We start from the raw sequence: 14411 nt of genomic DNA, 5'->3' as shown, positions 1-14411 counted from the left end.
ACAGAGGGACAGGACAGGCCCCACACTCACGTCCCTGGGCTCGGGAAAGGCTGTGGTCAGGGTCTGCTCCAAGCCCTGGGCTGTCTGAGCGGAATGGAGACAAGAGGGGGAGGAAAGCCAAGTGACCAGAACCAGGCCCAAGGCTGTGACTGCTCACTGCCAGAGTCTGACCCCATTCCAGGGATGGGTGTGGCTGAGCCAGGAAGTGCAGTCAGGAGCCCCCGGTGGGTGGGGGGAGTCTGGGATGGCTGGACCCCAGGCAGCCAGGGAGAATGACTAACGGTGGAAACTGGCTCAAGCAATCTGAGTCACCCCGAGGGAAGCCGCGTCAGTGGCGGTCACTCCTCTGGGAACTTGGCTCCCGTGTGTGGACAAATATTTGGGAAAGCAGCTTCTGGAGCCAGCCCCGAAGCACGGCTCTCTGGCCCTTCTCTGTGCTCAGAGCTGTGCAGTGACCACGAGAAGCTGAAGGTGTTTGTATAAAATATTTCACTTGTTTAAAAAAGAAAAAACACCTGACCTTTGAGAAAAAGAAATTACTATTTAAATGACCCCGCTGAAGGGAGGCGCCACCAAGTGTCCCCTCTGGACCCACCTCACACCCCCCAGAACCCGCCAGCGGCTGAGGCTCAGAGGGCAGCACCATCAGCATTCAGATCTGACTCATAAAACACTCCGTGCGCGCCCGTTCCTCATGCGCTTCCTTCCAACCCGGGACAGCCTGGGCTGAGTTCCTATTACAGGCGCGGCATCACGGAAGCCGCTGGAGCACGACAAAGAACAAAAACGCCTGTTGTTGTTGGAAATTAAAACAGAATCGGAAGGTTACGTAGTATTAGGTTGCTGCCTACCAAAAACAGACTCGAAGATCTGACTGAAAATCTCCTCCCCGATACCCTGCTAGTCGAGACACAGCGGGCTACTCCTGTCCGCCACACTGACACAGAGAACCTCCAAGTGTTCTCACTCAGACTACACTGCACAGGGTTCCAGAACCCTGCGGCGGGCACCAGGCACGAGGACCGGAGGGAGGGGAAACCGCCTGCATCGTAACCGGGAGGCGATCACATAACCCGGTCCCTCCCCCAACAGTGCTGGAGCAGCTCACAGCTGACGGTGCTTATTTAAGTATTTAAGTCGTAAAGGTTGGCCAAAAAAAGCCAAATACCACTGAGCTAAATAAACATTACTAAGAATAGGAAGTTCAGGCAAACACAGAAGAGGGCCACGACCTTTATCAAGGAAAGATCCGCAATTTGGCAGGAATTAGACTAACAGGTACCACACATTTAGTAAGAGGGCCACAGTGCTTGCTCAATGTCAGGCATGTATGCAAGATCCTAACATTAAAGAAAAGAGTAAGGAACAGGATTCTGTCCCTAAGAGAAGGGAATCTCCCGCCCTGGGGACTGGAAACACAGCAGGCACTCTGATTTGCCGGTTCCTTATCACCCCACTCCCAGGGCCTGGGGCTCCGGGAGAGTTTCCAGGGCACAGACCAGAGGCTCCCCCACCCGCCCAGGAATCTGGATCCATGCCCCAGGAATCTGGATCCATGCCCCAGGAATCTGGATCCATGCCCCAGGGGCCTGGTCAGCCGCAGGAACTAGCCACACCCCTCAGCAAGGACAGGAGAACCAGCGCCCAGCAAGGATCCCACAGCCGGTTCTCCTCTGGCTCCTCGCCTCTGTCAGGCCGGGGAGGGAAAGACGGAGCCCAGGGAACCCCAGGGCCTGGCCCACCTCTCTCCTCCTCCCGGGACCACAGAGTCACAGAGCCCCGAGCTTTCCGCACCTCCTCCTTCAACTCCAGGAAAGGAGAAAACAGCGCTAAACTGTGCTGCGATGGACCATGAGACAGCTGGGGTGACCAACCAGGCTCTCCGCTTTGGTAACATTTTAGCCTATGGGGCAAGGAATGGTAGGGAAAGAGTGGGCATGGGGCTGGGGGCAAAAGCATCACTCGCCAGGTGCATAAGCAGCTGTGGAGGTCAGAATGAAGCCCTCCCTCAAAGTGCCCCTAGCGGGCAGCCCAGGACCAGAGGGCCTGCAGGCAGCTGTCCTGTGGGGTCTCACACATCCACCTCCTGCCTCCCCAGGCCCCGCATTTTCAGATACCCATCTGCAGCTGTGCCATTTTTAACATGGTAACAGTCACAGCTGCACTTGCCAGCCACCTGCAGTGAGGGCCCTTCTCCGGGAGCCGGCTCTGGATGCGGCCACGGTCTGTCCCCAGCTGTGGGACCCTGGCCCAGTGTCCTTGGCTGGTCGTGGACAGAATCTGCAGCTGTGCTGTTTGTCTTCCAGGTCAGGCTGCACTTCTGCCGTGTGGCTGCCCAACTCCTGGCTCCTGGCACCCAAAAGGTGCCGTATGGACGTGAGGGACACAAGGGGTCTCTGTGTGCACCGCCGGCCATTCCGTCATCACCAGCAGAACCTACGCTGCCTGAAGACGGGGTCCCACCTGCCTCTGCACCCCAGACCTGGCCAGCACAAGACCCGTGGGAGGTCACGCAGATACCTACCAGACTAACACAGACCGAGGCACACGATCACCCATGCGCTGAGCCAAAGCAACCCACTACACACATTCCTCTTCAGAAGACCGGCACGCCACTCACTGCTAGCAAAATGCCACCGTCAGCTGTCGGGGATCTACTTTATTTTTTTGGCCAAATAACTCAAGATTGTGATTGAAGCCTTCAAAATGAGTACGTAGAGGCATAAAACAAGCCACCGGCCGCAGCAGAGGCAGCCCTGACTGGGGAAAACCACGATTACCCTCTGCTCAACAGCCTGTGGCTGCGCCTGCCCAGCCTGGGAGCGCCGGCGGGGCAGGCTCAGGGCTCCCCTGTGATTAGCAGGCTGCACTGGGCCCGATATAGAAGCTTGTACCCAGTGGGCACCCGACACGACTTCAAATTAAGGCAGGAAACGTGAGCCGGCTTGGCGACCTTCCGTGTGGGGCAGAGGCCAAGCCCTGCAATTCTGAGAGCAGGGGCTCCAGGGTGGGGCTGGCTCAGACTGAAAGTCACTGCTATGACAGCCACAGACGCACAGCAATCACCTGAAACCCCACTGGGGGTAAAACAGTCTTCCCCCTGCCCCCACCCGGCCGGAGGGGACGGGACGCCCAGCCTCCCGAGGCCAGAGTGTAAGTTCTAAGCACGGGACACAGGATGAGGGCCCCAGCACGCAGGCCCGCCAGACTGGAAGTGCTGCCTCACAGGAGCGCTTTGCAGGGCAGGCGGACCACGGCCTCTCCTGATCACCGACTGCAATACGAGTCCAGCTCTAAGGGTGCTGCACCGTGGGTTCACGTCTTCAGTCTTGGCACCGCTATCATTTCACCTTTTAATGGGTTTTGTTTGCCCCCAGATGTGCCGATCATCCCCTGTGGACAGATATTTTGGTGTCATGGGCAAATTCATCATTTTACAATCTTCCCTTTAAAACAGCTGCCTACGGGAATAAGTAAAAACTATGCCTGTCCTAAAAGTCCTCATGATCAGTACCAAGAACACCACTCTCTGGACCTTAACACAAGATACTTCAAAACCCTGAATTTGCTCGCCTAAGAAATTTCTTATTTCTCAAACAGTTTCTTTAGTAATAAGACTACCAAAGTGTCATCAGCTATCCCGAGTTGCTGTGCTAAATGCTCTTGCCTTCTTACGAAAATTATGCATTCAAAGTCAAAGCCAATGTGACTTAATTACTCCTCTCCCACTTTATTTCTGCTAGTTCATAACCGCTGCACCTGCTCTTGCTGTCTGCCCAGGCTGGAACCCGTGCCTTGTACGGCATACACACTAAGCGATGAAACATTTTAACAGTCCTGTAGACCAAGTCTCATCACCCACTCCACGTGACTCCCCCTGCTACACACTTCTGATGACGAAACCAAGCCTCCACGCGGCCACGTCCACCGAGGGCCTGCCGTCACCAGCGTCTTCTCACTCAACAAAAACCGACTCATCATCGGCTATGAGCCAAGCACTATGCTATCTTCCTGAAGGCACTCAGTACGAAACAAGACGACAAAGAGTAACCAGGAACTGTAGAAGTGGAAGGCACAGGCTTGGAGAAGGGCAAACTCTCATCTTAAAGTCTAGAGCCAGCACTGTGGTGCTGCAGGCAGAGCCAGCACCTGGGACGCTGGCAACCAATGTTGGCAATCAATGTGGGCACCGGTTCATGTCCCGGCTGTTGCACTTCCAATCCAGCTCCCTGCTAACGTGCCTGGGCAAGCAGCAGATGAGGGCCCAAATCCTCAGGCCCTTGACCCACATGAGAGACCTAGAAGAAGCTCTTGATTCCTGGCTTCAAGCTGGCCTAGTCCCAGCCATTGGGATCACCTGGGGAGTGAACCAACAGATGGAAGATCTTTGTGTCTCTCGCTCTTTCGCTGTAACTCTCCCAAATAAATAAATAAATCTTAAAAAAAAGGGCCGGTGCCATGGCTCACTAGGCTAATCCTCCACCTGCGGCGCTGGCACCCCAGGTTCTAGTCCCGGTTGGGGCGCCAGATTCTTTCCCGGTAGCTCCTCTTCCAGTCCAGCTCTCTGCTGTGGCCCGGGAGTGCAGTAGAAGATGGCCCAAGTCCTTGGGCCCTGCACCCCATGGGAGACCAGGAGGAAGCATCTGGCCCCTGGCTTCGGATGGATGCAGCACACCGGCCATAGTGGCCATTTCATGGGTGAACCAACGGAAAAAGGAAAAAAGACCTTTCTCTCTGTCTCTCTCTCTCTCTGTCTAACTCTGCCTGTCAAAATAAAATAAAATAAATTTTTAAAAAATCTTAAAATAGGCCGGCACCGTGGCTCACTAGGCTAATCCTCCACCTGTGGCACTGGCACACTGGGTTCTAGTCCCGGTCAGGGCGCCGGATTCTGTCCCAGTTGCTCCTCTTCCTGTCCAGCTCTCTGCTGTGGCCCGGGAATGCAGTGCAGGATGGCCCAAGTCCTTGGGCCCTGCACCCACATGGGAGACCAGGAGAAGCACCTGACTCCTGCCTTCGGATCAGTGCGGTGCACCGGCCGCAGCGGCCACTCGCAGGGTGAACCAACAGAAAAAGTAAGACCTGTCTCTCTCTCTCTCTCTCTCACTGTCCACTCTGCCTGCCAAAAAAAGAAAAAAGAAAAAAAAAATCTTAAAGAAAAAGAAAAGAAAGGAAAAAAACACAGAAAGTAAGTCTGGGTAAAGACCCAGGTGACAAAAGCCACCCTGAGTATTAATATCATCAGCTTATAATTATGGAGGGCTCCCAGCGCATCACAAACCAGACATTTGGACAACATCACTCATTTGACGCAGTCATCCAAGGATGCAGGGTCCACTGTTGGCTTCAGCCCAGAGGGGGCACTATGTTCCTCCTCCAGGTCACACAGCTGGCGAGTGTCTGGGTCAGAACTTGAACCCACATCAGTCCACAAGGACAGCTGAATGGCAGACGGGGCTGCTGCCCTGGGCAGGACCAGGCTGAGCGGCCTGAAAACACCCGGTGCAGGCAGGAGAGACTCAGGGTGCAGAGTGCAGCCCAGGGCCAGGGCACGGAGCTGACGTGTGATGAGGGAGAGGCACGCAGGCCGCAGCTGTCCTCTGCCCCTGACCAGCGTCACAGCACAGCAGAAGTCATGTGCCAATGGCACGAGGCATCAACCTTCTCGTTAAGCCTCCAGAAGAGGACCTGCCTCCTAATTCAGGTTTCCCCGGGAGGGCCCGGACCTGACCACTGGTGCTCACGGTCGCCCAGGGCTCAGGGCAGGGATGCCCGGCCTCTCCTCCCCCCACATCCAAGCGCAGGCCGGCTCCCGAGGCATGCAGGAGGTCGCCTGTGGGTGTGCAGAGGAATCGGCAGGGCTGTGAAGGCCCCTCTGAGCCCCGAGCGCATCCCCAGTTCCGGAAGGCGTTCGGAGACAAGAGGATTGGCGCTGTCTGCATGGGTGATGCAGGCAATTCGGGGAGGTGGGGACGGTGCGGGGAGGCAAGGAGGCATCGGGTCACCCATGCCCCAGTCTCAGGCTGCCTCCTGCCCTCCACCAACAGCAGACGCACACAGGGCTATGCCTTCTGAGCAGCTTCCTCTCAACTGTCACAGAGGCCACTCTCTGGCCACCTGCACAACACGCAGGGGCTGGCCTCTGCCCAGCAGCACTGGGAGCACGGGACAAGCCACGGGGACTGCAGATGACCAGCAAGCCCTCCCTCGGGGGTGCTCACCGGGCCTTCTGCTGGCGCCGTGGACCCCAAACGAGACCCACCCTGAAACGGGTTTCCTGGAGCATGAGCATCAGATCTGAAGACCGGAGAGAGCACAGGACAGGGCACACGCAGCTGCCTCTCGGCAGAAACCACAGGCTGCCGCCAGCTCCGTTATCTTTAAGGGCAGCCCGGTGCGTGGGCAGCACAGTCGCTGCGTGGCTGACCTTGCCCGACACTCAGGAGATCAAGGACTGCGGCTCTCGGGGGCTAAGAGAGCCTGTTCAGACCCGTGCTCCGCACACAGGCACGTCGGGGCTTGGATTCCTCATGCGGCTCCTCACTCCAGCTTCCTGCTAACGCGCACGGGGCGGCAGCAGGGATGGCTGAGCACTTGGGTCCCTGCCACCCACCCGGGATGGAGCTCCTGGCTCCTGGCCATGGGGAGTGGTCTAGCAGATAGAAGATCTCTCTCCCCTCTGTCATTAGGTGGTTCAAATAAATAGATACATTTTCTAAAGTCTACTCTTCCTTCTCTCCAGCACCATGAACGCTAAATGGATACTCTATTTCTGAACCATCTGATTCGCTTAGAATAAATAAGGATGGTGGGTGTTTGCTTCCATTGTTATTTTTTAAAGAAAGCTATCCTAGATCTCAAGCAGACTAAGCACTCAGGAGTTCATTAAGTACCCCCAGAAAGCCACAAAAGGATACAACAAACTCACACAATTGTCTCAAATCATAAGACACATTATAACAAAATCTTTAAACAACCTTAAGGGTCTGACCACCATTTATATACAGGGAGAAGGCATTAGTTTTACTTTTCCCTAAAACCTTGCTGCAGACCCTGAAGGAAGGAACTGCCCGGACTAAAAAGAAGGCTGAGCCGTCACTTCCCCGGAAGCCAGCGCTCACCCCACAACCCTCGCAGTGGTGTCATGCAGACTCCAAGGACATGAATATAACCTCAGTTTCTATAAAACAAGCCTTTAATCTGCATACTTGTACTCTGTAGAAGAACGTCTATTTACATGACTTTGGCCCAGGGCTACAGTTTTGCCACAGTTAAAATACATATTATAGAAGCAGGAACTTTAAACACCAATGTCTTTTTCTTCCAATTTCAAGGATTTGAAATTTTAAAATCATGTGGCGAACAGCAGTGTTCCAACGCCCTACAACGAAGGCACTTAGCATAAAAGCGACATCTGGCCTTCACGGAAGAATCTATTTTCTTGTATTTGTGTTTTTGGCTGCCGAGCAACTCGGAGCAGCAAATCCTTTCATCTGGGCAGCAGTCAGTCGTCCTCCATTAACCCCTCAAGCTGCCTCCTCCGCCACAATGCACAGCAGGCGAGCTGCTCTTTGGCCCCTGTCCTAAATACTCCACTGCTGACAGATTCACCCAGCATTCTGCAGGCTGGGGCTTCTGGGGCGGGTGCTAATGAATGTCGGGGCAGTCTTTAAAAAGCAAAAGTAAAGCACAAGTAATCATCACAGTACTGTAAGAAAGTCACTTTTCTGTTAACTTCCCGCAATCTCTATCTGGACGAGCAAGTTCCCCTCACTGCGGCTGGTGGAGGGTAACTGGCAGTGATGTTTTCTGACCGGCACCACCAGCAGATCCGGGCAGGCAGGCGGAGGGCGAGCGTGAAGCCGCCCGCAGGGCTGCCCGCGTCCACACTGAGGCGCCTGGGGTGGAGTCCGGCTCCACTCTTGACTTTAGCTGCCTGCTAACGCCCACTCCAGGAGGCCACGGCTCCAGCAGTCAGCTCCCTGCCACCCACTGGGAGACACGGACTGAACTCCTGGCTTCAGTCCAGCCCAGCCCTGGCAGTGGCAAGCATTTGGGGAGTGAACCAGCAGACGAGGCCTCTCTCTCTGCCTCCCTTTAAAACAATCACTACTGTTTAAGAAAGAGACCGGCAGCTTACATCACACAACACGCACTGCTTTTCCTGGAGTCTAAACACCAGCCCCCGACACAGGCTGTGCAGAGCACACACTGTGTGGAGAGCACACGGGTACCTGGGCTGAGGGACACAGTGATGACTGAGACCTTCAAGACCAAGGCTCCTGGGTAAGGCGCACTGAGCCAGGCAGAACACGCCACGCAACCCGACACACAGCACAGAGAGGAGCGAAGGATCGGCAGCAGTGGAAGCTTAGACTGAAACGTCGTCCCGTCGACCCAGCTTCCTTCCCCTGGCTGCTGAGAGTCAGTGCCAGTCCCACCCACAGCTCCTATCGGTGCTCCACGGTCTTCCCTCGGGAACGCCAGGATTTTTTTTTTTTTTTTTTTTTAACAGGCAGAGTGGACAGTGAGAGAGAGAGACAGAGAGAAAGGTCTTCCTTTGCCATTGGTTCACCCTCCAATGGCCGCCGCGGCCGGCGCGCTGCGGCTGGCGCACTGCGCTGATCCGATGGCAGGAGCCAGGAGCCAGGTACTTCTCCTGGTCTCCCATGGGGTGCAGGGCCCAAGCACCTGGGCCATCCTCCACTGCACTCCCTGGCCACAGCAGAGAGCTGGCCTGGAAGAGGGGCAACCAGGACAGAATCCAGCGCCCCAACCGGGACTAGAACCCGGTGTGCCGGCGCCGCTAGGCGGAGGATTAGCCTAGTGAGCCGCGGTGCTGGCCAACGCCAGGATTAAAACCAGACCACCGACGGAAACCTGCACGGAAGCGCTCGGCCAGCAAAAGCAGCCACTGTAGAGCAGTGAACCCAGGTGCCCAGGGCAGGCCCCAGGGCCACAGGCAGGGGTGGCTGCGCATGTCTGTTAGAAGTGTGTCTGTCACATCCAACAACAGGGGCACCTACAGGAGACGGGGAGCCAGCTGGAGGGCCAGGCCTGCGACATGAGTGTCCGACACGGAAGACGGATTGTGAATGCGATCTCACACTGAAACCGACCCACGGTTCACAAAGGAGCGTGAGGGATAGTTTGCTGTGCTGTTTCCTAGCTGTCATCCCTATAGGAGTGTGCGTGTGTGGGTGTGTGCATGTGTGTAACACAAAAGCCCCTGCCACAGTAAATAAGTCACGGGCAGGGTCAAGGGTTGCTTTCTCAGAAGTTTACAAACCTCTCAGAACACTCCGGACATTCCATCGCCAAAGCCCTGCGTGTCTTCTCATCCCCCGTGGGCTGGCTCAGGCCGGGCCTCTGTGGAGATGTCCGGGGCACCCCTGAGCCGGGACAGTCCCTATCTCCCCGGTGCCACTGGGTACCAGGCTTTCCCCTGCCACGCCTCTAGATTACAGCCGTAATCACCTGCTCACTTATCTTCCCCCTCCCGAGACACGGAGGTCAGGGACCCAGACCCAGCAGAGGCCTGGAACAAGGAGTGCTGTCCACACGCACAGGACAGATAACCGAGGGCATCTCACGTGTTGCAGACGAGAATTCTGCTAGGCCATAAACCGCCAGGCATTCCGCCACTCAACGCATGCTAAAAGGTACATCATTCTTCCTCTCAACGGCTACTTGGTTGGGTCTACCCAGAGCGCCAACAGGGACTCAGCTGAAAACCGAACACACAGCTGCCTTCAGGGAGCTTACATTTCAGAGGTGGATGAGGAAGAGAGAATCCTTCTTTCTAATCGTAACAATGAAATAGCCACACCACGTCGGGTATTTACATCCAGAAAACGTAAATCACACAGACCATCACCGACAAGGTGACCTGCAGCTGCGGGTGATGCGGAGTGCACAGGTAACCAACAGCAGAGGCACAGCACAGCCCCGGGGCTGAGCGCACAGGACCGAGAAAGGAGGCACGAGCCGCCTCACCCGGGCCCGCGGGCTGGGGGAACCAGCAGCCACCTCCCGCGCCTGGGAGAGGGGAGCGAGACGGCTGAGAAGCAGAGTGGGCCGGCTTCCCCTAAGACCTTCAGGGGCGAATCCCACAGCTCCAGCGGGGAGTCGCGCAGGGACAGTTCCACACGCAGAGCCAGCCCCACCCAAGCTTTCCTTGAAAGCCTCCCAGAGTGCCAATGCACGCACCAAGGAAAACCCCAATGCCTCACGTACCCGGAGGAGCCTGCCCCTCCCAGCCTGGGGCCTGCCCCACTCACCGCAGGCACCTGCTCCACCAGCCCACCCTTCCAGACCTGCCCAGCAACCCCTTCTGAGAAGGCCCTGGCAGCCCCCTGCGTGGCTCTGAGCGAGGGGCCCTCCTGTTGGGGGCCGGGGGTGACTCATGGGCTTCGTCCCGGCTCCTCTCTGGGCAGCTCCCACAGGACGGCTCACGAACGCTGGCCAAGCACAGCTGGGGCTGGGCAGCTGTGCAGCTGACTAAAGGTGTGCAAGACCAGCCTGAAGCTATGACAGCGACAGGGTGCTGGCCATCAGGGCTACCCTCCACACCCACACCTCCTCAAGCCAGCGCCGGAGCTCCCCGCACCGCTGCTTCTCCGGAGCACTCTTCCTCCTCGGCAAAGTGTGGACACCGAGCGCCCACCTTCAGGCAGGAGATGCCCCCCGCAGCTTCTGCACCAACAGGGAGACGCCAGGCTCAGTGCTCCCGGGAGGACGGGGCAGGGAAGCAGTGCAGGCAGCGGCTAAGGACTGACTCCCAACCCACCGGGCAGGCGGCCCAACCTGAGGCCGGGCTGTGCCAGGCACGAGGTCCCCACCACAGCAGCAGGGCCACGGGCCCCCGACCTCCCGCCACGGCTGCCTGGACCTGACTTCTGTGCACAGTGGTTGGAGCTGAGTGGGAAAATCAGTGGCTTTTGCAGACGTGCGCTCACGCCAACAGGCTGCCTCACTAGCAAACGTTTGAGGTGTACTACCTGGTGTCCCCCAACTCAGTAAGGGAGAGACACAGTGTCTCCAGACCACACTGCAAAAAGGCTGAGGCCCAGGCTGTCAGAGGACACGGGTCCACAGGGGTGCACAACGTCTGTGATGTCACTGCGCTCACTGCCAGGCCCCAGGTGAGTTTTCTGTCTCTCACGAGCTGGGCCATGATAAGCCCAATGTTACTCCCAGCACCTGGGTCAACAGAACGCGGCTGCTTGGAATTTCGAGGTTAATGTTTGCAGAGGGACTCCGTAAAAACCTGCAGTAAGTACTGGAGTGGCTTTAAGTCACCGCACAGCTGCTGGCAGCGGCAAGCACGTGCTGGTAGAAACGCGTCCTCGAAGCACTGCATACCTCAACGGCGATCTGCATGTCACAGCCTCCTCCCCAGCGGTGGAAATCGTCATTATTTCCCAACAGGCCGAGCACCACTAGAGTCTACTCCGTAAGCTCCAGAAAGGCATATTCTTTTATGATGATATGAACACGCCATCAGCACGGTACGACAATTTCTGATATGAGGTCACTTCAATCCACATTAAACTCGCAATTCCGAAAAGCATAACCGAAAATTGCTGAGGCCTGTGTAAATGAACACGCGCTGGGTGACATCAAACACGTTGAGTTGGCCCCATCTCCCCCTAAGGATCAAGTTCTGCAGAGGGGCATGGGGAGAGCCAGGGGTGTTGAACTCTTTCTTAAATATAGCTACACTGTCTGACTTCTTGGAATCTGCATGAACTACATCTGCCACCGAAAACAGAAACAGCTGACTGCCACAACCAAGGAGACCACACCACACAGGCCTCGGACGGCACAGAAAACGCTGCAGGATCCTGGCTGACCGTCACATCCTCTCTCTTGTTTACAACCCCTGGTGGGGACAGCGACAGCCCAGGCAGCACAGAGGTGCAAACACACCGGCCTGACTTCATTGCGACTTCTTATCTGTGCCCTCCCCCACTTACACCCCTGGTATCCACCGCTCACTGCAGATTCTGCCATTCATATCTGCCACTCGTGTGTATCTATGTGTACCCATCACTCCTGTGTACCCATCCCTTGTACACATCTGCCACTCCCGTGTGTCACTCGTGTGTCCTCATCACTCATGTGTCTCTCACTCATGTCTCTCTGTGTGTCCCCATCACTCGTCTGTCACTTGTACACATCTGTCACTCCCGTGTGTCACTCGTGTGCATTCCATCACTCATGTCTGTCACTTGTACACATCTGCCACTCCCGTGTGTCACTCGTGTGCATTCCATCACTCGTGTGTCCCCATCACTCACGTGTCTGTGTGCACCATCACTTGTGTCTGCCACTTGCACACATCTGTCACTCCCGTGTCACCCGTGTGCATTCCATCACTCGTGTGCATTCCATCACTCATGTCTGCCACTTGTATGTATCTGTCACTCCCGTGTCACCCGTGTACATTCCATCACTCGTGTGTCCCCATCACTCGTGTCTGCCACTTGCACACATCTGTCACTCCCGTGTCACCCGTGTACATTCCATCACTCGTGTGTCCCCATCACTCGTGTGTCCGTCTCTGTGTGCACCATCACGCGTGTGTGTCACTTGTATGTATCTGTCACGCACGGGCATCCATCACTTGCTACCAGGCCCTGCTGAACCTGCCGGAGCAGCTGGTGGAAAACCTCTCCTGCGCAGGCCCTGCGACTCAGAAAACCTGGGCTCGCACCTGCGCGCTTGTCTTCTCCTACAGAACACTCTGCTCGCCCCGCAGAGAGGAGCCCCCAAGAAAGCCCAGCGAATGCGTCAACAGGCAAGGCTGGGCCAGCGCGGGGAGCCTCCCCTGCTGCCGGAGCCCCTGGACACGGAGCCCACACGCCTTTGAGTCAGTGCCTCAGCTATGAGAGGAAGGAAGCCCACGCCCAGCTTCAACATCAAGTTACCCTGAAATTCATTAGAGAGCCACAGGCGCCAGGGTAGGAGCCGCTCGCGCAGAAGGCGCCGGCGCCGGAGCAGGGGCCGCAGGGGCCGCAGGGGCCGCCCCGCACGCGAACCGGCCGGCGCGCCCGGAGGGCCCGGCGGAGCCTCCGAGGGCCGCCGCGCCCCGGCCGCCCAGCGCCGCTCCTTCCCCCACCCGGCGGCCCGAGCTTTTGTCCGCGTTCTCTCTCCGAACAGCTGCCCTGGGCTCGGTCTACCCCGTCCGGCCAGAAACGGGCTGCCCGGGCCTGCTGCCCGGCCTGCGGATCCCCCAGACCGCAGCGGCTGCCTGCGCTCCACCTGCGCGCGGCGCTGCCCGGGGCCCGCCCCTGCCCGCGGGTCCCTCTCCCCGAGCCCTGCCTGCAGGGTCCCCCCCAGCCTGGGGTCCTACCGCTCGGGGCTCCCCCGCCCGCGAGAAGGCCGTGGCTCCGGGGCCGTGCGCCCGCTTCCCCGCACGCGCTCCCGGGGCACGCCCTGCTCCGAAGCCGGGCTCGCCTGCGCCCCGCACCTCTCCCGGCGCGGGCCGCCGCTCACCGATTTCGCCGTCGTCGTCGTCCTCCTCCTCCTGCTCCATGTCCAGCAGGACGTTCCTCGTCAGCATCTGCATGGCTCCCGCGGACGCTGCGCCGAACTTGGCGCCAAGTTGGGCTCTCGGGTTCCGGAAGGAGGCGGCGGGCGGGGCCAGGCCGGGCCGGGGGCGGGGCGGCCGGGCGCCGGGGCCCGGGCCGGGGCGGGGGCTCTCGGGGGCGGGCGTGGGTCCCGCCCGGCGGTCGGGCCCAGCCCTGCGCGCACGGGGCGGCGGCGGCTGCACTGAGCATGCCCAGTGGGCGGGCGCGCCGCGGGCCCGGAGGAAGTGGGGCGGCGAGGGGGCGCGCGCGGGGGCTCCGGAACGGGGTTGCCTGCGCCTGCCGCCCGCGGGATGCGCCTCCTGGAGGAGCTGAGCTCGCGCGGAGCGGGAGCCCCCGGGGACCGCGGCGTTAAGGGGCCCCAAGGTCCTGGGACTCGCGAGGGGGAGTGGGCGTGCTGGACGCACGGGCAGGGCTGCCCATCCGCGGGCCGCCGGGCAGGGGGTCTCTGTCAGGGGGCGGCTGCTGCTTCAGAGCCGCATACGGTTTTCCGTGGGTCCTGCTTGGCCTTTCTAAAGGCAGGACCAGCGAGCGGGCACCGCGGGTCCCTTTGGCCCGGGTGTCGCCCAGAGGACCCCGAGGCGACAGGGTGGGGCAGCAGGATGGGGCGTTCACCTGGGGGGGAGGGGCGTGCCGGGGTCCCCCTGCTCGCGCAGCCGGCCTGCCGTAGCCTTCGCCACCCCTTGCTTGTGATACGCCTTGAGCAAGGTTTTGGGAACCCTCTGGAAAACAGGCTCTGAGCGGTCAGGGGAGTGGCGTTGGGCGCGGGAGGACACCCCTTACAGGCCCTCCTCCCTGTCCCAGAGCCCGGGTTCCAGC

At 58.5% G+C, this 14411-nt stretch overlaps 1 protein-coding gene across 2 annotated transcripts in view; it reads right to left on the bottom strand.

Annotated features, from left to right (window-relative positions):
- Nucleotides 1-14062, bottom strand: part of ANO6 (anoctamin 6) — a 138796-nt gene extending 124734 nt beyond the window's left edge. The window contains exon 1 of one of the 2 annotated variants that reach the window (XM_051850989.2): nt 13501-14062. In XM_051850989.2, the coding sequence (XP_051706949.1) occupies nt 13501-13573 (73 nt within the window). In that variant the 5' untranslated portion in view covers nt 13574-14062. The remainder of the gene's footprint in view (nt 1-13500) is intronic. The other variant, XM_008259361.4, reaches the window with a different exon arrangement.
- Nucleotides 14063-14411: the final 349 nt, after the last annotated feature.

Source organism: Oryctolagus cuniculus, chromosome 9, assembly GCF_964237555.1.
Source record: "Oryctolagus cuniculus chromosome 9, mOryCun1.1, whole genome shotgun sequence".
Taxonomy (NCBI): Eukaryota; Metazoa; Chordata; class Mammalia; order Lagomorpha; family Leporidae; genus Oryctolagus; species Oryctolagus cuniculus.
The sequence above is the reverse complement of the archived record's forward strand: the minus strand, read 5'-3'. Positions and strand labels throughout refer to the sequence as shown.